Below are 23027 nucleotides of genomic sequence, written 5' to 3'. Positions count from 1 at the left end.
GGGTAGGTGTTCAATTTTTTCTGATACATTTGAATTCTCCTGTTGGTTCTTCACCTACACCTCTATGGATCTCGTCAGAGGTTGCCCTAGGGATTAGATATATATTCTTTATTTAACATAGTCTACCCTTGAATTAATGGAGTTAATATTGTACCACTTCATGTAAAATATAAGAATCTGTAACAATATCATTTCATTTGCATTTCCTATTCTTTGCCCTACTATTGTCACATCTATTATATCAGCTACATACCTTATAAAACCATACCGTGTTACATTATTTTGCTTTAAATAGTTATGTTTTAATAACATTTAGAAAAGAAATCAAATTTTATAATTACCCACGTATTTTCCATTTCTGATGCTCTTTTCTTGCTGTTGGTCTTTTCTTCCCGTGTCATCTAATATCAGTTCCCTTCAACCTGAACAACTTCCTTTAGCGTACTGTAGTTGTGCTGGTTATGATCTAAATTTTCATTTATCTGAAAATATCTTCATTGTAAAAGGATATTTTTCTCTGGAGATAGAATTCTAGAATTCACATTTTTTTTAGTACTTTAAAGATGTTATTCCATTGTCTTTTGGCTTTGGTTGTTTCTGATTAAGTCAACATTATTCATGTTTTGGCTTCCCAATATGTTATGTATATTTTTTTTTGTATCTGATTACAGGATTTTCTGTTTATCAGAAATGAGGGATTTGGATCATAGTTTTTGTTCTACAACACTGTATCAATCCTCTCATTCTAGGGCTCTGTTTACAAGCAGTAGGTCACTTAATATTGTTCCATAAAAATCTTTTTTCCTTTTTCCAATCTTTTTCTTTTTTGTACTTCAGAGTAGATAATTATTATTGATCTATCATGGAGAGCACTGACCATTTATTTCTTCTGATGCCTCCCATCTGTTCTTATACTCATTCAGTGAAATGTTTGTTTCAGTTTTTTCAGTTATAAAACTCTCATCCCCACTTATTTTTTATCCTTTCCATTTTCTGCTGAATTTCCTCTCTATTAATTCATTATGGCTATATTTTCCATTAAGGCAGTAAACATTTATACTACCTCCTAATTAATTCCAATATCTGGGTCATCTCAAGTTCTGTTTCCATTGGTTGCTTTTTTTCTCCTTATGGATCACATTTTCCTGCTTTTTTTTTTTTTTTTTGAATGCCTAGTCATTTTTTTAATTGTATGTGGTATACTGTGGGTGCTATGTTGTTGAGAGTTTATATTTTGTTATCTTACTTTAAAGAGTACTAATTTTTTTTTTTTTTAGCAGCCAGTTAATATACAGGCAGATCAGTTTAATCTCTTCAAGGCCTATTTTAAAGCTTTCTTCCCTTAGATCTACAGTAGCCTTTGCTATAGGGCTAGCATAACCCTACCCTCGAGTTGTGGCCTTTTTAGGGCGTCAGCTGACTACCAGGATATTCAGCAGTGTCTGTCCACTCTGAATGTTTGGAATTTTCTTTCTCCCAACACTGTATGACTTCTAGAATCTTTGTTCAGGTCTTAGCTCCCCAAAGCTGGTCTCTGCTGGGCTTTATGGAGTCTCTCCCTGTATGTGCACAGCTTAGTATTAATTAAAAATTTAAGGAGATCCCTATGCGAGGAGTTATGCGGCTCCTTCTTTGCAGAAAACTGTTGTCTTGACCCTACCCTACGAATTCCAGCCACTTAGCATCCCCAGACTCTATTCTTAGCCTCTACAGCCCAGTGAGACTCTGAGTTTACTTGAGTTATACCACTGCATATCATATTCCGGACAGTAGCCCTAGGCAGAAAGCAGAGACAATCATGGGCTTCATGTTCTTCTCTTCTATCAGTGATCACAGTCCTGCTGCCTGTTGTCCAGTGTTTGAAAACCATTGCCTCATATTTTGCCCAGTAAACTAATGATTGTTTTTGGCAAGAAAACCAGTCTGATATCAGTTACTCCATCATGGTCAGGAGCTAATTTAAATGTTTTAATCCCTGGAATCCACACCTCTCTTGGATTTCTAGTTCACTAGGAGTGTTGGTTGGAGACCGAACCACCATCCTGTGCTAGTTCACAATCTTAAGCAAGTGAATTAATTAAGTTCTTAGCATATTTGACCTGTCTAGCATTTAGGAATACACTGCTTTTATTACAGTGCTTATGATGTACTTGACTGGATTCAAGAAAAAGAATCTGCAGTTTCATGCATCTCAGTGGAAAACTGAAACCATCCTGCAATGATTGTATTTTACTTTTGTTAATTTAAGATAGCTTCATTTTTCTTTTATTGTAATGATATAATTAGGCTTTTGGTACCACCCTGTCTTTAGGTGTTACTTTTAAAATGTTAATGCTTTCTTGTAGTCACATTTAACTGAAACAAAAGTCCTTCAAAATCTATTCACCAAATACTTATCACACTATAGGTCAGGCAATATTATGCATCAGGTATATTAATTAATAAGTAAAATCACACAATAAAACCAGTTACTACCCTCAACGAGCTCACAGCCAAGAACTGAAAAATGACTATTTTGATATAATGTGTTAAGTACAAAATTGGACTGACAAGACTGACTTGATCAGGACTCTTGTACTCACCATTTCATCAGCAGCATCTCACCCAGTTCCTGGAAAATATCAAGTACTTAAATGTATGAAAAATGAACACATGGAGACACTAGGGTGTAAAAATCTCCTTTTAAGATTTGAGTATATAGTATAACCAACTATTGGGTGAGAATGTTTACATAGACAATTCAGATATCAGTTTGTTCCATTGAGTACAGCAGATATTTCTTTTTTTTTTTTCAGCAGAGATTTCTTGATTACTTTTGTAACACTGGTAGATTCTGGGCATAAAAATTACAGAAGGAGATTATACTCGTATAGCATTAAGTGCAATAATCAAGTTAAGTACAGGATGCAAGAGAATTCAAATGATGGATAAATGGCTTCTAGACCTTATGTTTGAACTGAATCTTAAAGGACAAGTATGATTTTATTTCAAGAGACATATATATTCCAACCAAAACTATGGAGTTATATAAAAAGATAATGTTTGGAGACCTCATATTACTGATTTCAAGACTTCTATAATGTCACAGCAATCAAAACAGCATGGTATCAGTAAAAGACTACATACAATATCGGTGGAACAGAGGAGAGAGCCCAGCAATAGACCCACACAAACAGAGTCAATTAATCTTTGACAAAGGAGTAAAGGAAATTCAATGGAGAAAGGATAACCTTTTCAACAAATGGTGCAGAACAACTGGATGCCCATATACAATAAGAACAAAAAGCAAAATAACACAAACCCTTAACACAGACCTTACACTTTACACAGAAATAAACTAAAAATGGATCATAGCCCTAAGCATGTAACACAAAACTATGAAACTTTAAGAAAAAAAAAATAAGAGAAAATCTTTGGGACTTTGGGATGGTTGACGAGTTTTTATATACAACAAAGCATAATCAGTTAAAGTTAAAGAAAAAAATCAGTCAGTTAGACCTTACTGAAAATAAAAAACCACTTGGGTGAAAGACACAAAGAGAATGAAAAAACAAGCCATAGACTGGAAGAAAACATTTGCAAATACTTATCTAATGAAAGATTTGTATGCAGAATATATTTTTTAAAATCTTAAAACTCAACAATAAGAAAATAACCCATTTTAAAAATTGGCAAAAGCTTTGAGCATACACCTCACCAAAGAAGATCTACAGATGGCAAATAAGTATATGAAAATATTCTCAACATCATTTGTCATTGGGGAATTGCTAATTAAAACAGCGGTGAGATATCACTACTATCTTAGTCTGGGCTGCTACAACAAGTTAGGATAGACTGGGTGGCTTAAACAACAAGTATTTATTTCTCACAGTTCTGGAGGCTAGCTGGCAGATCAAGATCAAGGCACAAGCAGCTTCGGTATTTGGTGAAAGCTGGCTTCCTGGTTTGCAGATGGTCATCTTGTCTCATCTTTACATGACAGAGAGCAGAGAGAGGAAAAGCAAGCTCCTGTCTCACATGGGTACTAGTCTGAAAAAGGCTACATACTCTATGATTCCATTTATATGACATTCTGAAAAAGGCAAACTATAAAGACATAAAACAGTTCACTGATTATCAGAGGGTTAGGGATTTGGGAGAGTTGAACATGTGAAGCACAGGGAGTTTTTTAGAGTGGTGAAAACTATTCTGCATGTTACTGCAGTAGTGGATATATAACACTATGTGTTTGTCTAAATCCACAGATCATCACAGCAAAATAGTGAACTTTAATGCTTACATGTTAAAAAAATTCATTTAGGAAGTTGATACTGAGGGATCTTAGGATGAGATTTAGACAATGACAAAAGAATCCAACTGTATTAAAAATGTATGATAAACCTCACTGAAGAGTATGGGTGGGGGGAAAGAGGCTGACCTAAGTAACTTTGGGAATGAGTAAAAACTGTAAGTCTAAAGACAAATGCACATAAATGGTGTATGAACAATTTTGAAACCACTACATGTACATGGGTATTAACAAATAAATCAATGGATGAAAGACAATGAAAGCTAGGTTCCTCAGTCTTGGAATAGGAGGTTCCAGACCACCAAGTGGGAAGATAAGAGGGTCCTTGTTACCAACTATAATGTGTGTGTAGGGTTTTCCACACACCACCAAGCAATTTTTGGACATCAGGTAGACGTACAATTCAACTCAATTCTGATACTATCTACCCAGAGACAGCACCAACCTGGCTCCACTGGCAACAAGTTCTCATCCTTAGGTGCTTTCCAAAGGTCACTTCCTTAACATAACAAAACACACCTTTATCACTCTCATCACCTAGGAAATTTTGAGCGTTTTAGGAGCTCAGGGCCAGGAATGGAGGGTAAGACCAAATATATATATATATATATCTTATTATAAATAACAATATCACACTATAATGAAAAGAGTATAAAAAGGAATATGTATGTATATATGTATAACTGAATCACTATGCAGTACACCAGAAATTAGCCCAACACTGTAAACCGATTATACTTCAATTAAAAAAATAATAAAAGTTAAAAAAATCACAATATCACAGAAGGCAAAATGAACTATTTGTTATTGGATTAGAGTCAGACAAATCAATATGAATTCATATTTGGCTTAATATATATGAACACACCCATATATAAATAATTATAGATTTGTATATATACTTGGGTTAGTACACACAAATATATTTTCTAGCTCTGTCTGCTGAGAGGGCTTAGAAGCAATCCCAGGAAAAACGAGCAATCCCTGTGCCCAGCTCTTCATTTCTAATACCATTCAACAATGAAAGAAGTGTGAAATGTTAAATAAAATGGAGTCACTTATGTCAAGGGGTTTTAAAATGGAGCCAGAAGGCCATTAGGAGGTGGACCTTATGTACATCCTCACCAGACAGAACCAGAACTTTTGAAATGGGCCAAACCACAAATATGCCAAGGACTCTTCAAGAACACATGCAATTTGTCACAGAAATGTACTTTTTCCTCCCACTGGTGATAGCCTTACACTCAAGTTTAGCCAAAACTAGCTTCTGTCTCCAACTCCAATTAAGAGTCTGTAATCCAAGCCCCTGAATTTTACTCCCTAGTGGGACACCGTTTGGGTTGCTACTAGAATCTGTGTGCCTCCAATTGCAATTCTTTGATCCAAAATAATCATTTTTTTTTGCTTGATTATGGCCTCCTAGGTTTATTTAGGTTGACAGGAAACAGAGCTCCTTGGAGAAATGGCTGATTCTAGGGTTGGGCAGGAAATACACAAGATGAGCCTGGAATGTCTTGTAGTACCGGAAAGTAAAGGAAGTGCTCAAAAAACAAAATGATGGGGGGGTATGTCAAAGGGACACAGGAGCCAACTGAAAGAGCTCACAATAGCCAAAGCAGGAACAATTTAAGAAACATAAACAAAAACATAAAAACATGGTATTGGATTATAACCCAAAGTAGAAAACAAATATCCATGAATCCATCCTGACACGAAATAAATGGTTGAATGAATAAATGGGGGAGAATGAACAAACCTCCCATACAGAATAATTCTAAATAATTTGTGTGGACTACCCCTCCTCAAGTAGTTGGTGCATTACTCCCCATCCCTAAAGTGTGGGCTGTGCATAGTGACTTCCTTCCAAAGAGTGTAGCATGGAAAGAGGGGAAGAGTAATTGCACCGTGGAGAAATCTGGAAAACACTACCTGAGCTACGTATTCAAGGTTAATAGCGTCACTGATAAGTTATGTTGTTAGCATGTACCTCTAACATGATGTTGTAAGAATGGCAGTTAATGTGGTCTTCCTCTCCCAAGATTCAAACCCCCAGTCTAACTAGGAGAAAAACATTAGACAATCACAAATTCAGGGACATTCTATAAAATGACTGACGAGTACTCCTCAAAACTGTCAAGGCCATTAACAACTAGGAAACTCTGAGAAACTGTCACAGTCTTGAGGAGCACAAACAAGGACACAGAAGACTAAATGTGATGTGGTATCCTAGATAGGATTCTGGAACAGAAAAGCATAATGTAAAAACTAAGGAAATTTGACCAGAGTATGGGCTTTAGTTAATAATAATATACAAACGTACCACAGTAATGTAAGACGTTAACAAAAGGGGAAACGGGGTGCTCATTATTTGGGAACTCTGAACTATTTCTGCAACTTTTCTGTAAATCTAAAACCATTCTACAGGAAAAGGCTTATTTAAAATAAAGTATGAGTCTATAGAACAAGATAATGGGTACAGGAAACTTGCATTTGACCTTTTAAATTAAGAAGTAACAAATGACGCTGTACACCAGAAATTGACACAACATTGTAAACTGACTATACTTCAATAAATAAATATAAATATACACACACACACACACACACAAAAGTAACAGATGAAAAGTGAGATTTATATGATACTGGAGTGTTTTAAGGATCCCCATGGCAGAAAAGTGGCCAGAGCTTAGAACAAAGCCTTTAAAACTCAATTAGGCCTCTGTATCTCCCACCCTACCTCAGTCTCCATTCACTGAAACACTAGAAAGAAAAGTATAAGTGAAACCAGATTAAGCTTTTTTTTTTTAAACCAATCTGCTTCCATGGAGATTAAACTCATGAAGTAAATAACTCAATAGCTTGGCTGAATAGCAGAACTGTAAATAAGTGGAAGAGTGACTGTAACAATAGAAAAATCAAGATTAGAGTTTCTCCCAAAATTCTGTACAAAATAATAAAAATGGAAAACATGACAGAAAATGATTATGTGAAAGGCAGTGCCAGAAATTGTAGTATCAGTTCTAGCAGGAAGTATAGAAGGAGAAACCAATAATAAGGAAGAAAAGGAAATTTTAAGAAAAGAAAAAGACAAAAAAAATTTCTTGGAGGTAAAAAAAGACAAATTTTCAAGTAAAAATTATGAAAGCTAAAATTTTAAGTACTCTTTCTTTTTACCAGGCCTAGTTTTAAGAATGTTACATGTATTAATTATTCCTCCTAACAGCCTCATCATGTGGATACTATTTTGATCCTCATGTGACAGACACAGAAACAGAGAGGTGACGAAACCTGTCCAACATCACAGAGCAATTAATGAAAGAGGCAAAATGCAAGCTTGTTTTCTTCATTATTTAAATTTTTTATTTTGAAGTAATATCAAATGTAGAGAAAAGCTGCAAGAACAGCACAAAGAATTCCTGTATACTCTTCATATAGATTTTTATAAATGCTAACATTTACTGCATTTATTTTATGATTCAATTTTTTTCCTGAACAATTAGAATTTAATTCAGAAGTCAGTTGCACACATAAGGCTCCTCTACCCCTGAATGCTTCAGTGTACACATCCCAAATGCAAAGGCACTCTCTCCCATAATCTCCATAATTACGATACTCAAAATTATGAAATTTATACTGAAACAGTACTTTTGGTATTTACCTTATTCAAATTCACGATTGTTCCAATAAAGCCTTTATAGAAAACAATTCTTCTGGTCCAGGGTCATGTATTACACTTAATTGCCATGTCTCTTTAGTCCCCTTAACCTGAAACAATTCCTCAAGCTTTGTCTTTCTTGACCTTGACATTTTTGAATAGTACAGGCCAGTTATTCTATAGAACCATTGCTCAATTTGCATTTTTCTGTTATTTCTTTATCATTAGATTCTGGCTATACCCTTTGGCAGGAATATCACAGGAGGTGTTCTGTTCTTCTCAGTGCATTGTAACAGGAGGTACCGGATGTCATTTTGTGCCACACTGGTTATGTTCACTTCGATTACTGGTAAAGGTGGTTTCTGCCAGGCTTCTTCACTGTAATGTTACTGTTTTTCCCTTTGTAATTAATACTGGTGTGGAGAGACTTTAAGATGTTATCAAACTGTTTCTCATCAAATTTTCACCCACTAGTTTTAGCATACATTGATGATTCTTACCAGAAATCAATTACTGTGATGGTTGATTGATGGTGATTTTGTAATTTCACTGTTCTTTCTACATTAATAAGTCAGCATTCTACTATAAAGCATGTTTCATAAATTTTTATCTCAGTCACTGATTCAATGATTTTACTCAATCTGCTACTGTCATGAGCTATTTTAATGCTCATATTGTCCAGATTTGGCCAGTGAGAACTCCAGACTGACACTGTGACCTTTTGACATAGTTCAATCATTTTTTTTTTAAACACTTCCTTACTTTCTGCCCCTACAAAATGTTCCAAACCTCACCTTGTGCTTTCTCTGCTCAGTTTTTTAATGCTATTTGTCTGAGGAGCCCTGATTCCTTGGATCTGGGTGCTGGATATTCTCATTGCTACTGGGATGTAATTGCTTCTATGTCCTCTCTGCTATGGGGACATACATACACACACAGAAATATATGTATTTCTATATTTACCTATTTTTAAAAAGCATGACTTCGTAGTGATACTTCAAGCTGCAATCCAATTCCACAGGGTTCATTGTAGCCTCCTCTTCTCCTTGTTGCAACTCCTTACTCCAGCAACGATAAACTTGGCTCCTGTTATATTTACCTACTCCCGTATTACAGTTACTTTTTTGACAATTTTAGAATACATGAAGAAGCAGTTTCAGAATTGCTAATCTATATCATTGAGTAAATCAATCCTACTAACTAGAGTTAATTATTTGTTTCCAGGTGTTTTTTTTTTTTTTTCCTTTCTGTTTTTAGCCTGTGGGAATATGGTCAAATTGTCCTCAAAAGTTGCTTGCATTAGTCTTTTTTTCCCCTTTAATGTGAAGGAAATGTTTATTTTTGCTTATATTCCAATTTAGGGTCTCTCTTCTGTTACTGACTTTTAAAATCTGTAAAACATTAACATGGTCCCCAATGTAAAAAATATAGAAAAAGATAGAAGAAATGTCACTTCCCTTATCCCTTCCTGTACTAAAATTCCCCTATACATTTGGATCTAATTATGGAATTTTGTTCTATTCCACAGGTCTGTTCATGCAGGAGTATCACATTGCTTTGATTATAGGGAATTTATAGTATTTTTAATTATCTGGTTGGACTAGTACCCCTTTGTACTTTTTCTTTTTCAGTCTTAGCCTGGCTAACGCATAAAACCTGTATTGCAACCACTATGGATAATGTATATCCTTCACATGAAAAGATCAACTGAATTGTCCACCTCCAGTAATTCTCCTTCCCAGTATCCTTTTTCTTCACAAGGCTTATCAATATCTGAAGTTATCTTAGTTAGGTATTCTCTGGTTGTCTGCTTTCCAGATTCTCCTGGAGACTGGGGATCTTGTGTTTAATATTCACTAGCATATCATCAACAGGCAGAGCACACCACGGCACACTGCATGTATGCACTCTGCATGCAGTTTTTTCATTAGTTATTCTGGTAGGGGCAGTCATATCACACTGTGGTTTTCATTCTTCCATTTTCTTGATAATTAATGAACTTGAGCACCTTCTGATGTCTTTATTGGCTACCTGAATATCCATTTTTTGGAATGCTTATTTGAGTTTTTCCCCATATCCTATTTGATTGTTTGTCATTTATTGATCTGTAGTGGTCCTTTATATACTCTGGATGAGTTCTTGGTCAAATATATGTATTGTGAATATATTCTCCCACTCTGTGGCTTCTCTTTTCATTTTCTTAATGGTGTCTTTTGGTGAAAAAGATCTTTAAATTTAATATAGTAAAATTTACTATTTTTTCTTCACATGGGTAGTGATTTTGTGTTAAGAAATCTTGGCTGACCCAAGGCTAGAAAGATATTCTATATTTTCTTCTAAAGGTTTTGTTTTATTTTTTACAATTACATCTTTAACATATCTTGAATTGATTTGTGTGAAGTGTAAGGTAAGAGCCTAGATTAATTTTTATCAATATGGATATGCAAGTGACTCAGTGTTACTTATTGAAAAGACCATCACCTCCTCTGCAACCACGAATGAAAAGGAACCTTTGTCATAAATCAGATGACCACATATATGTAGTCTACCTCAGGGCTCTTTATTTTGTTCTGTTGGTCTACTTGTTCATTTCACATCAATATATTGCCTTAATGACCAAAGTATACCTTATCACATTAACAAATTCAAGAAGAAAAATATATCAATGTGGCAAAAAGGCATCTGACAATACTTAGCAGGCATTTTTAATAAAGTTCAATAGGGACTGAAAGAAACAAGTGAACCACACAATGTCTGTTTACCTCAAACATAGAGCAAACATTATATTAAGTGATTTCCACTAAGCTGGGAAAAACAATTAGATGCCTGCTATCACCATGAATCCTAAATCTGGTTCTGGAAATTGTTTCTATTGCAATAATAATAAAACAATCATGGTAAGTACTCAGGAAAAAAATCACATCTGTTTGCAGCTGACATAATTGCCTAAAAAATCAAGTCCAGTAAAAAAATAAATTTAAAAGGTTATTGGGTAATAATGAAAGGTATAACTTCATCCATAAAGTTTTAATATAACAATATCACAATAAATACAGAAATAAGCCACAATCTGGGAGAAGCTAAGTCCATCATTCTACTAGGTAAAGGATTACTATCTAGAATGTTATGTTTAAGAATCCCACAATTTTTATATGAATGTTTTTTAAAAAAGGAATATTGGCAAGCTACAGTACTTAGCAATAAATGGATGTGAAAAGATGCTCAACTCACTATTTACCAGGAAGATATTAAAACACATACCAGAAGTGGGGATAAAAGGAAGTAACATTTCACTGGTTGAAGGAGTTGTAAACTGGTGACATAATGTTCTCTTCCACAGCAGCATGTACTGAGGTTGAAAGTGAACAGGATCCATGACTTACCAGTCAGATCTTTTGATAAATACCTCAGAGAAACCCTGCTTATGTACAGCAAAAAACTCAAATATTCACTAAGAAATTTTTCAGTGAGAAATTTTATCTAACCTAAATATTGACCAATAAAAGACCTAAATACATATGATGTATCCATACAAAGAATAGGGCCAGGGAGGTTCTATTCTGTTGAAGAGCATCATGTTAAATCCAAAAAAAGCAAACAGCTGATGAGTCACTTTCCTCACCATACAGATAACCATACACCTACCATAATGCTGACATCGCCATCCTCGAAGCCACTTCTTTTTGGTTACAGCAACATCTTCTAAAGTGGAATTACATCTGCAATAGGAAATGGCAATGGGGGCTCTATAGTGGAGTATGAGATACACTGGGTTAGATAAAATGAAACTTTTTTGATAGTCTTTTGATAGGCACTAGTGTGAATTTTCCCCCCCAAGAAATATAGAATACAGAGCTCTCTCATGCTTGTTTGACCACAAAGTTATTTTCTTCAAGAACCATTAAGTACTGATGTTTTGAGGAACATACTTTAAGAAATTTTGAGCTAATGCACTGTCCTCAGAAGACTTCTGTTAACAAGAAAATGTCACCAGGGAGGAAAAACACATTGACCTACTAGCAAAAACTAATTTTATCATAGCACTTAAAATACTTGTTGTAGGTATTACAATTTTGTGTAAACACTGTGTACTACTCACAAATTAAAAGCAATTTGACATCATGAGTGGGAAAGATGTACTGTTCTAGATGGTGGATGATTATTCAAAGACTTCTGCCCAATCTGCCCACTCTGAGCAAAATGGACTTTAGAGGCACAAGTCAATGTATGACAGTAACACTAGTCTGGTTGAAAACAAAGTGTTGTGGAAATACTAATTTTTCTTCTGTGGAAGGTAGTAATTTTTAAATATTAAATACCTATTTTTCACTTATTTGTTCATTCTTTTTATAAAATTGATGAGGTTAAAATAAGTGAGAATTAAGAAATAACCTAAAAGACACTGGGGCTAGATCATGTCATTTTCCCCAACATTGTTACATTGCTTAAGTTAGAAACCTAAAATCTTGGTACCTAATAATCACAACAGGTCAGGCCCCTGGATATTCCTGCTAAATCATTTTATGTTTTATAATTGTTTTATTAGACTATTGAGTTCAATGTACTGAATTTCATTTGGAATGTTTGCACGTATCTTTAATGATACTGGTCTAGATTTTGCTTTTTAGGAATGCCTCATCTAATTTTATTATTGGGATATTTGCCTTATAGAATAATCTGGTAAAATTTTGTTAGAAGTTATATGTTCTTTAAAATTTTATTGGTGTAAAACTATTTTCTAATTTCTAAAAAACAAGAGCATAACTACATACATTTTCCCTTTGTAGATCTCATAGATTATAAATCTAAAATCTGTAAATTATAAATTAAAATATAAAATAAATAAAACATAATATCTATGATTGGTCAGATCTATAGTATCTTAGACAACTTTGATCATTTAGGTTTCTCTAGATAACTCATCCTCTATATTTTTACTCATATTGAAATGCATATATAGTAATACATCTATAAATTAAAAAACTTTTAAATCTCCTTGATATATGTAGCTATTTTACCATTCCCATACATAATACTATAACTGAATCACCTTTTTTCCCTCAATAATAACTACCAATTCTATATTAATGTTCTTTTCAAAGAGAACATTCTTGGATAAAATCTACTGTTTTATTAACTATTCAATTTTTACTTTTTTATTTTGGGGGGAAGTAATTAGGTAATTTTACTTTTTAAAATTGTATTTTTACTTTTATTGCATGAGTTACTTCCTGCTACTTATCTCAATGAAAAAAAATTTTCTGAGTTTTTTTTTCAACACACTTTTTATCAATTGTCTGTTGTGTGGCAGGCACTGTAGATGTGGGGACAGAGTGGTGAACCTTCTCAATCCAGGTTTTCTAAATGCATTAATATTAATTTTCTACTAAGTAGAGCTTTGGTGACTTCCCACAAATTCTTATTGTAGGCATCACATTATCATTTATCACTAAGAGGTCTAAAATTTCAGATTTTCTACTTTAAAAAACCTGTATTATGGAAGTTTTCAAATATATGCAAAGGTAGTAAGAATAGTACAATGAACCCTATGTACCCATTATCTAGCTTCACCACTTTAGCAATATTTTGCCAATCTTGTTTCATCTACCCTTCTCACTTTTTGTTTTTCTTCAGTATTATAAAGCAAATTTAAAAAGTACACATGACAATTTCATCCTTGAACATTACAGTACAGATCTCCAATGCGTAAGGATTTATACACACATACAAACCCCACAACCATGTCATCATGTCTAACGAATGAATAATAATTATTTAATATAATTTAATACCCATTCTAAGTTTACCTTTTTACAATAATGGAAAAAAATTTTTCATTTATTTGTCCAAATCAGGATTGTACTAACTATATTTTCTTATTTTCTGTATTTTTGATGCTCAGACATTTGGGGACTTGATCTTGGAGCGACTACTCCTCCTAGGGATAGCAAATTCCTTGGCAAATGACTCCCCTGTGACCATGCATTTTGATATACAAACCAATCAATCCAAAGTCCACACCCCAAAATATCTCCTTTAACAAACTCTCACATACCAAGCCAATATTCCTCCTAGCCTAAATCACCCCAGGGCCAAGTACTGGACAACTAAAGACCACTCCTGTATCAGAGCTCAGCAAAACTGTTCAAACTAACCAGTCCTAAACTTGCTCGGGGGACCTACCTGGCACCACGTGCCTATTCCCTGCTGGGAAAACTTCAGTAAAGGTTCTGAGTCACACCCTCTCCCACCTGTGCCTCCTAACAGGACCGGGTGCTTCCTCCACGTGGACCTGTGTGCATGCAGTGCCTCCTGTTTCTTCTAGAAATCTTCCAGTATAAGCTTCTTCCTTCATGACAGTCATTTCCACATCTGTGTGTCTTACCGCACCTGATTAAGACAAATCCTGGGTACATTTTAACAAAAGGATGTCAACACATTCCACACACTATTTAATTCATATGTCTCTTAAGTCTCTATAAATTCTATTTCTAATGTCTTGATATATATTGGTTAAGAAACAAGGCTTTTTAGTCTGTGAAATTTCCCACACTCTGGATTTGGTTGTTTGCTTCTTTGGGTCATTACTTTGTTCATTTATTCCCTAAGTTTCCTGTAAACTGGTAGATTTAGAGACTAAATTACACTTCTGGATCAGTATTTTGGGCAAGAATACTCCACAGGTGTACACATCCATTGCATTATGTCAAGATAAGCACACAGCCTCACTGATTTAATTTAGAGATGTTAATATAGATTAGTGGGTTGTCATTCTGCTCTATCCATCAAAAGCTTCCTATAATCTTTCACCTAATGGATGGTCTTCACATTCATCGCTATCACCAAGATCTATTATTTCATAAATAAAAAGTGTGTTTTTTTGATTCCTTTCATCTTTATTAGCCAGAATTCTCTAATAAAGAACTTTCTTTCACCAGCTTTTGGTTGTCTTGAAACATAGTTTCATACAGGAAAAGTAAGATAAAAGCTCCATTTTCTGCATTTCCTTATTAATAAATGCCCTAATATGCTCTGTAGCTGACCAATACATTTGGTCAGAAAAAAGAAGAAGCTATCAAAGACTATAGTAATCATGACAAAAGGACACAGTATCCAAATTGAGGGGATTCCCACTCATCAAAGACAGGACAATGTAAGCATTTAAAAAAAAGGCGACAATGGATTTTAAAAAATCACTCCAGGTTTTATAATATAGGTGGATTTGTAATTTCCAAATAGTTTTTTTATCTTATCCTTTGTTAACTTTAAATTAAGTTTATACTGAGGTTAGAGAGTATAGATTGTAGAGTATCTTCTTTATGAACTGAAAAAGAACATCTTTAACTATTTTAACAAGAATAAATTACCTGACGTTCAATAAGGGATGAGTGTTGGTGGAAGGCATTTCTATGTTCATTATGCCCTTAGTCTTTCATATGAGTTTTCAAGAGAGTAATATTCATGATGATAATAATAAACCAAAATTTAATGGCTTAAAACAACAACCATTTTATTGTATCTCATGATTTTGCAGGTCAGGAATTTGGGCAGGGGCTCAGTTGGTCCATTCTTCTCCTCTGTATGGCATCAACTGAGGTCAGTCAGTGCATTCAGCTGATGCCTGGTCTGGAGGATCCACAATTATTTCACTCAAATGTCTGGTGTCTCGGTGGGCATGTCTGGAAGACTGGGCATAGCAGAGTGCCTCTCCCTCTGCCTCTCTATGTAGTTGCAGGGCCTTTCCATGTGGTCTCTTCAGCAGAGTAGCCTGACCAGGTCAGGACCTGATGTTGACAGAGTATTCCAAGAAATGAGGCAAAATCTGCCAGTCCAGAAATTAGCACAGCAGTACTTCCACTACTCTACTGGTCAAAGCAGTCACAGTCTGCCCAGATTCAAGGGGGAAAGGATATGGATTCCACCTCTTGATGGGAGGCGTGTCAAAGAATTTGCGGCAATCTTTGCTCTGCCACCATGTTATATTGTTTTATAAATGAAGAAATTATAACCAGAGCAGTTAAGCACCTTGTTCAATATAATACAGGTATGAAAGTGATGGGATAGAGATGATAAGTGTCTTTCCCACATCTGTTATATTAATAGGGTTAGTTTTTAGAATGAATGTGAAGATTTTCAGGTTTGAGTGAGGGTGGGATATATTAAATTAACATATCCTTTTAACACTACAAACTCCCTTATACCCAGTGAGGTGCATGTATGAAGCACAAGGGACTAATTACTACATTCACAGATTGTTGTACAGCACAAGACTGAAAAGGCTTTCTTATATTTTTACATTATGAATTTTCAGATGATGAGTAAGATGTGAATGTTGTCTAAAGGCCTTCTTACATTCCTTACATTCATAGGGTTTCTCACCGGAATGAATTCTCAGATGTTGAATAAGAGATGAATTAAGTCTAAAGGCCTTCCTACATTCCTTACATTCAAAGGGTTTTTCACCAGTATGAATGCTCTGATGTAGAGTAAGTTTTTGGCGCAGTCTAAAGGCCTTTCCGCATTCCTTACATTTATACGGCTTCTCACCAATGTGAATACTCTGATGTTGTGTAAGTTGTGAGAGCAGTCTAAAGGCCTTCCCACATTCCTTACAGTCATAGGGTTTAACACCAATATGAATACTCTGATGTGAAATAAGTTGTGAGTAACGACTAAAGGCCTTCCAGCATTCTTTACATTCATAAGGTTTCTCACCAGTGTGAATTCTGTGATGAAGAATAAGATGATAACCACGACTAAAAGTCTTTCCACATTCCTTACATTCATAGGGTTTCTCACCAGTATGAATTCTCTGGTGGAGGGTCAGCTGTTGCCGCACTCTAAAGGCCTTGCCACATTCTTTACATTCATAGGGTTTCTCGCCAGTGTGAAGTTTGTGATGTACTCTAAGGCCAGAGCCACACAGAAAGGCCTTTCCACATTCTTTACATTCATAGAGTTTGTCAGCAATATTAAGCTTCTGATGTCGAGTAAGGTGTGCATACTGTCTAAAGGCCTTCCCACATTCTGTACATACGTAGGGCTTCTCACCAGTATGAATCCTCTGATGGAGAGTAAGTTGTCCACGAACTCTGAACGCCTTCCCACATTCTTTACATTCATAGGGTTTCTCACCAATATGAATTTTCTGATGTACTCTAAGGTCTGGGCCACATAAGAAAGATTCTCCACATTCCTTGCACTCATAGAGTTTTTCACCAGAATGAAGTCTCTGATGTCGAGTAAGATGTGCAGTCTGTCTAAAGGCCATCCCACATTCCTTACATTCATAGGGCTTTTCACCAGTATGAATTCTGTGATGAAAAGTAAGTTGTTGGCGTACTCTAAAGGCCTTTCCACATTCCTTACATTCATAGGGTTTCTCGACAAAATGAATTCTCTGACGTGAAGTAAGAGATGTGCGTTTTTGGTAAGAGGACACTTTTTGAGATACAATTTTCACTTGACCGAAATAATCCTCTTGTCCTTCAAATTTTCTTTTGGACTCCCAATCATTTTTTAAACTAAGGCTCTTAAGGCCACAGTTTTTAATTCTTTCCATTATCTTCCACTGGGTTAAGTTCATTTCATAAACATCATTTTCTGAAGATAACTTCTTAGTCTCATACCTGGTTTCCAAATCTGACAGAAAACAAGAGAGCGAACATGCAGTTTTCTTTTTTTAAAAGAAGTAAAATGTCCACAGTAGAAATAAAAGACAAAGTAATAACCAATAAAATTCTAAAAATAGTTATACAGTTTGGAAAAAAAAATCAAAAGGGAACACCAGGAAAACAAGTTCGTGTAAGAAAGTGAGAGGGTGACTAAACACTTTAAGTCAGTGGTTCTCAAGTTGAAACGTGAATCAGAATCACCAGGGCGCTTGTTACAAATACTGTGATTTAGACACCATCTAAACCACTTGAATCAGATTCCACAGTCCCAGGCAGTTCTTTATTTAATATTCTCCACATAAAGATTCTGATGGAGAAGAAAGATTGAGAATTCATACTTAAATTTTTTCAGCAATTTCTCTTATTCTTAGAATAAAATCAAACTCCTTGTTGTTAAAAGGCCTCTGCTTGCCTATGCCAACTAAAAACTGGCACTTGCCCTCTGCCTCTACAAAGATTGAATCACGTTGGCACTTGCCATCTACCTCTGCTTGGGTTAAATCATGAGCCGCTGCAGCCCCTGACCTCCAACACTCCCTGAAAGGAGCTCAGGGTGGAGATGAGGAATGAGGAACTCTGTGTCTGGGAAAACTAGCAGAACAGGACTTTATAGTTAGATATTTTCAGGAGATTTTATAAGCCCAAATTCTTGAGTTTCTTCATATTTAGAAAAGCACTGAATTCTTTAACAGTGACACCTGCTACTCGTGACTAGCAGCAAACAAGCCTTTGCCTAAAATGTGTGCTTGACTGCACGTACCCCTCTTCACTAAAATCATATATATAATGCTGAGCTTCCCCCTGCCTCTTTGGAGCAGTTCCTCAGAGCCATCTGAGATGCTGTCTCCAAGGCTATAGTCCTCATTTTGCCCCAAATAAAACTTGACCCACAACTTTCACGTTATATGATTTTAGTTCAGTCGACAACTATAACACATCATCTCAAATCACTGCCCTCTCCACAGCTGCCTGGAGAGGCCTCTTAGCAGATCTTAGAACATGTTCCAACTTAATTCCATTTCTTAGGACTTTTCAGTCTGCTCTATTTCCCACAAATCTTCTGTTTGGACTCTGCATGGTTGGCTCCTTCTCACTCTGAGGTCTTAGATTAAAAGTCACTTCCTCTAAGGGCTGCTGACTCTACTGACAGTACCTAAAGCTATGTCCTTATTATACAGCTAACCCTTGAACAACACAGGTTTGAACTGCACAGGTCCACTGATGCCTGGATTTTTTTCAATACACATACAAAAGTATATGTGTAGAACATCGTGTGCAAGAGTTGTACTAAAGTGGACAGCCTATCCTTACACAGGCATAGGTGAGAGATACTTACAATCAAATTAATGTGTTGCTTTTCTTACTATTATATAACTTTGCTTTCAAAGAATTACATTACCGTACAATATACTTCTCTCTTATAATTGGAAAAACTGCATATCAGCCTATTGTCACAGGTAATTGGTTTTTTAAAAATGTAACAATGTTTCTAATACTGTATTATGAATATCACTGTAATATTGTATGCCATAAAAATTTTATGCCAATACATTCATTAGTGTATAAACTATGCTACCATGAAGCAATCATATCAATTACACTAGGCTACCATAAAGCAATCATATTGCTCTTCTCCATTTTCAATGTATAAATTATTATACCTGTAAATAAATATGATTTTTTCACATTATCTTTTCATTTTTAATGCCCAGTGTCAGTAATATGTATATAACATCTACAGTGTTTTGTATCATATAAGACAATATTGATGTAGGTACTAACAGACAATCTTATATAAACAAATGACATAAACTTATGGTATCAATAAATGCAGTACAGTACTGTAAATATATTTCTCTTCCTTATCATTTTCTTAATAACATTTTCTTTTCTCTAGCTACCTTCATTATAAGAATACAGCATATAACATATATAACATACAAAATATGTGTTAATCAACTATTTGTGTTACTGGCAAGGCTTCCTGCCAACAATAGGCTATTAGTTATGTTCTGGTGGAGTCAAAAGTTATAGTGGATTTTTGGCCTGCACTGGGGGTGGCACCCAAGACCTTGTGTTATTCAGGTGTAAACCACATGTCTGTGTTGTTATTATGCATATATTACATATCAACAGATCTATGTTGAAATTATCTATTTATTAATTTTTCCAATTGTTATTCTGCTTATTTTCTTACCCCTAAATCTCGTCAATGGCAGAAACAATCCCTGCTTCACTCCATTAAATAATAAATCCAAAGCACATAATAGGTTTCACTCATTTAATTCCCATAGTTATATACCTACTCTGAATATATTTCTCTGCCTCTAACCTCTCACAGTACAATGACTAAGCAAGCATTTTCTCATTCATCCAAGCTGGCCCAGCAGAACATATAAAAGAAAAATGGTGGTTGTATATTCCTGTACACCCTTCCATTGCTTATACCCCGTCTATGCAGTATTCTCTACAGTGCCCATTCTACAGCTATGGCTTATTCCTTCTTTGTCTCCACATCACAACAAAGTAACTGAGAAACTCTACTTACTTACACTGCCCTTAAGCTTATTCTATTACTCATCCATTTTACAAATGCTCAACGGATTTTGTTCCTTCATTCCCTTGCTCGAGTCTTCTCCCTTCCATCTCCTCAGAGGCAAGGGCATTTCTATATTTCCTAGCAATGTGTACCAAGGACCTCTCAGGGAAACATGTTTATGCCTTAATTAAAGTTTATGAGATCCTTAGCAAAAAAAAAAAAAAAAAGATGTAATATGTAAGTAACTCACTAATAGAGTCAAAGGGTTTTACAGTAACTTGAATGTGAAGAACTTGCTAACAAAAATCATGATGGAAGTAAACCAAAGGATGGTAACCAGTGGAAGAAATGGCCAGAGGGGAGTTTAAGTGCTGTATGAGATGTGTATGAGAGAGAAAAATGAGAAGTTTTTAATTATTACAATACAGTCTATATAAGAAAGTTGAAATCATAGTTTCTACTAAAAGTGAAAATTAATAACAACAACAAAAAAGTAAATCCACTTAGAATTTTATAAGTCTATATTAAATAACTCTTAGATTGACAGGAAAATAAGATCCAAAATAGTATTTTTTCAAAGAAAACTACAGTAATAATAAAAAAAAAAACTACAGTAAATTATTATCTGTAAAACTGTAACCACAGTGCTTGAAAGAAAATAAAAAACTTAAATATATCAACAGTATAAATGAAAGAAAAAATTAACTAAAAATCCAACTCAAAAAATTAGAAAAACAAACTGAAGCAAAGCAGAAAGAAATTAACTACATAGAAGCAGAAGTAGATTAGTTAGAAAACAAAAAAAAAGAAAACACAAAGTAAAACAAAATTCTTTTTAAAAAATCAATCAGCAAAATAGATAAACCATTAGTTAATATAGTTAATATATAACAGCAAGAAGGCATAGACATAGAAATAAAGAAATGGCAAAGTGAAAATAATCATGAATAAATACAGAGGATAGTTGAAAAAAAGATTACTTTGCCAGTAAGTTTTAAAACATAGCTAAAATGAATAATTTTCTAAGAAAATATAATTTACCAAAACTGATCATAGAAGAGATATAATGTTTCAAAAGATTAGAATGTAGTCAGACTTACTATCTCCTTCTCCCAGGAAAAAAAGCTTTCAAAAGGTTATTAAAGCTTTAAAGAATAAGCCATTCAAATTATATTTACTCTGAGAACTAAGAACTATTTCATGACATAATAATGTCATACTAAATAAAGATTGTTCATAAAAAGAAAACTACATACCAATTTTCTGAAAACTAATGTAAAAATTCTAAGCATCTAATGACACAGCATGCCAAAAGACCCAGTGCCGTATATTCAAAGAATGCTAAAGTGGTCCAGTATGGGGAAATCTATTAAGATAATTCAACATATTTAATAGAGCTGAGGAAAGAGGAAAAAAAAATCACATGACCATCTCCATAGATGCTGAAAAGGCAAGTAAAAAAAAGAAACATTCCTGATTAAAAAAAAAAAAAAGCTCAGTAAAACAAGAGTAAGTATCTGCCTAAACTGATAAAATATACATAACCATAACAAAAAAGCAGCTTTGGAGTTATTAGTCAAGGCACTTAAATATCAAAAAAAAAAAAAAAGAGAGAGAGAGAAGTAGAATTTAAAAGAAGGAGGTAAAACTGTATTTCCAGAGGATCTGAATGAATCATTGGAAAACTTACAAAATTTAAATACTATAAATGATAACAGAATTTAATAAGGTAGTAGGTATAAAATACAAAAACCAATAGCCTTTATATATACATTTAACAATACAATATGATGGAGAAAAAAAGATTCCAGTCATGCTAGTAACAAGAATAAACTTAAAATATATACACAACCTTAACAAAGAAAATGCTGAAACACTCATGAAGCATTTGGTGTTAGATTTTTCTAAAGAAATCACATACCAAATCACAGAGGGAGATTACTCTGCACAAGGTGACAGTGGCCTACCAAGGGTGTTCATGCTGAGGAACTGAGCAGGTATGGAGACAATGGCAAACAACAAATAGCTGTGTTCAAAGTAGCCAGGTATATGGAATTCTGCAGACTATCACCCTTGGCCAGACAGCAACTACTTTTGTCTGCCTCCAGAGTAGACAACACATAAGTGGGCCAGGGCATGAGGCAGGGCAGTGGCTGGTCATGTCCTGGGGATATGGCCACCTCCATAGGCCCAGTTGACAAAAGCACTCCTATCTCACATGGGTTAACTGTGTCTGTTCCAAACAAGTTTAGGACAGTGCCACTTTTTTCCTGAAAGTATCTAACTTAATTAAATAATACGTAAACTCATGAGAAGTATTCTCTACTCATTCCAAGTTTGGTTCTTGTTCTACTTTAAAAATTTTTTAACTAGAAATAACAGACTATGAATTATGTGTGTGCTTTAGATGAAAAAGTAAATACGAGACACAATGGAAGGAAAGGCTTGAACACATATCAAAAGTATTGACAAAGACCTGTATTTTAATGCTGAGAGTTAAAATACACTTTTATGGTATGTACATAAAATATTTAACCCATTTTTTAAAATTTATTTTTATTTTTGGGGGGTAATTAGGTTTACATATGTTTTTTTTTTGGAGGAGGTACTGGGGATTGAACCCAGGGCCTTGTGCATGCCGAGCATGCGCTCTACTGCTAGAGCTATCCCTTCCCCACTAACCCATTTTTATGAATAAACAAACCAAACACCATTCCTAATTCTGTTGGACCAAAGGATTTCTATTCTATTAAGCAATGCTGATGAGAATACAGAAAAATATAAACCTTTGCTTTGATCAGCTAAAAATATGTAAATATAAAAAATCATAAATGTGATTCCCCCTTTGCAGAGAACCAGCTTTAATTAAGT

At 34.7% G+C, this 23027-nt stretch overlaps 1 protein-coding gene across 3 annotated transcripts in view; it reads right to left on the bottom strand.

Annotated features, from left to right (window-relative positions):
* LOC102539973 (uncharacterized) overlaps positions 1–23027 on the bottom strand; it is a 99129-nt gene that overhangs the window by 23603 nt on the left and 52499 nt on the right. For 2 of the 3 annotated variants that reach the window (XM_072968686.1, XM_072968685.1), the window contains one exon: positions 15428–17585. In XM_072968686.1, the coding sequence (XP_072824787.1) occupies positions 16228–17585 (1358 nt within the window). In that variant the 3' untranslated portion in view covers positions 15428–16227. Of the gene's footprint in view, positions 1–15427; positions 17586–23027 lie in introns of those variants that run through there. The other variant, XM_072968687.1, reaches the window with a different exon arrangement.

This window comes from Vicugna pacos, chromosome 9 (assembly GCF_048564905.1).
Source record: "Vicugna pacos chromosome 9, VicPac4, whole genome shotgun sequence".
Classification (NCBI taxonomy): domain Eukaryota; kingdom Metazoa; phylum Chordata; class Mammalia; order Artiodactyla; family Camelidae; genus Vicugna; species Vicugna pacos.
This window is presented reverse-complemented; position numbering and strand designations above follow the sequence as displayed.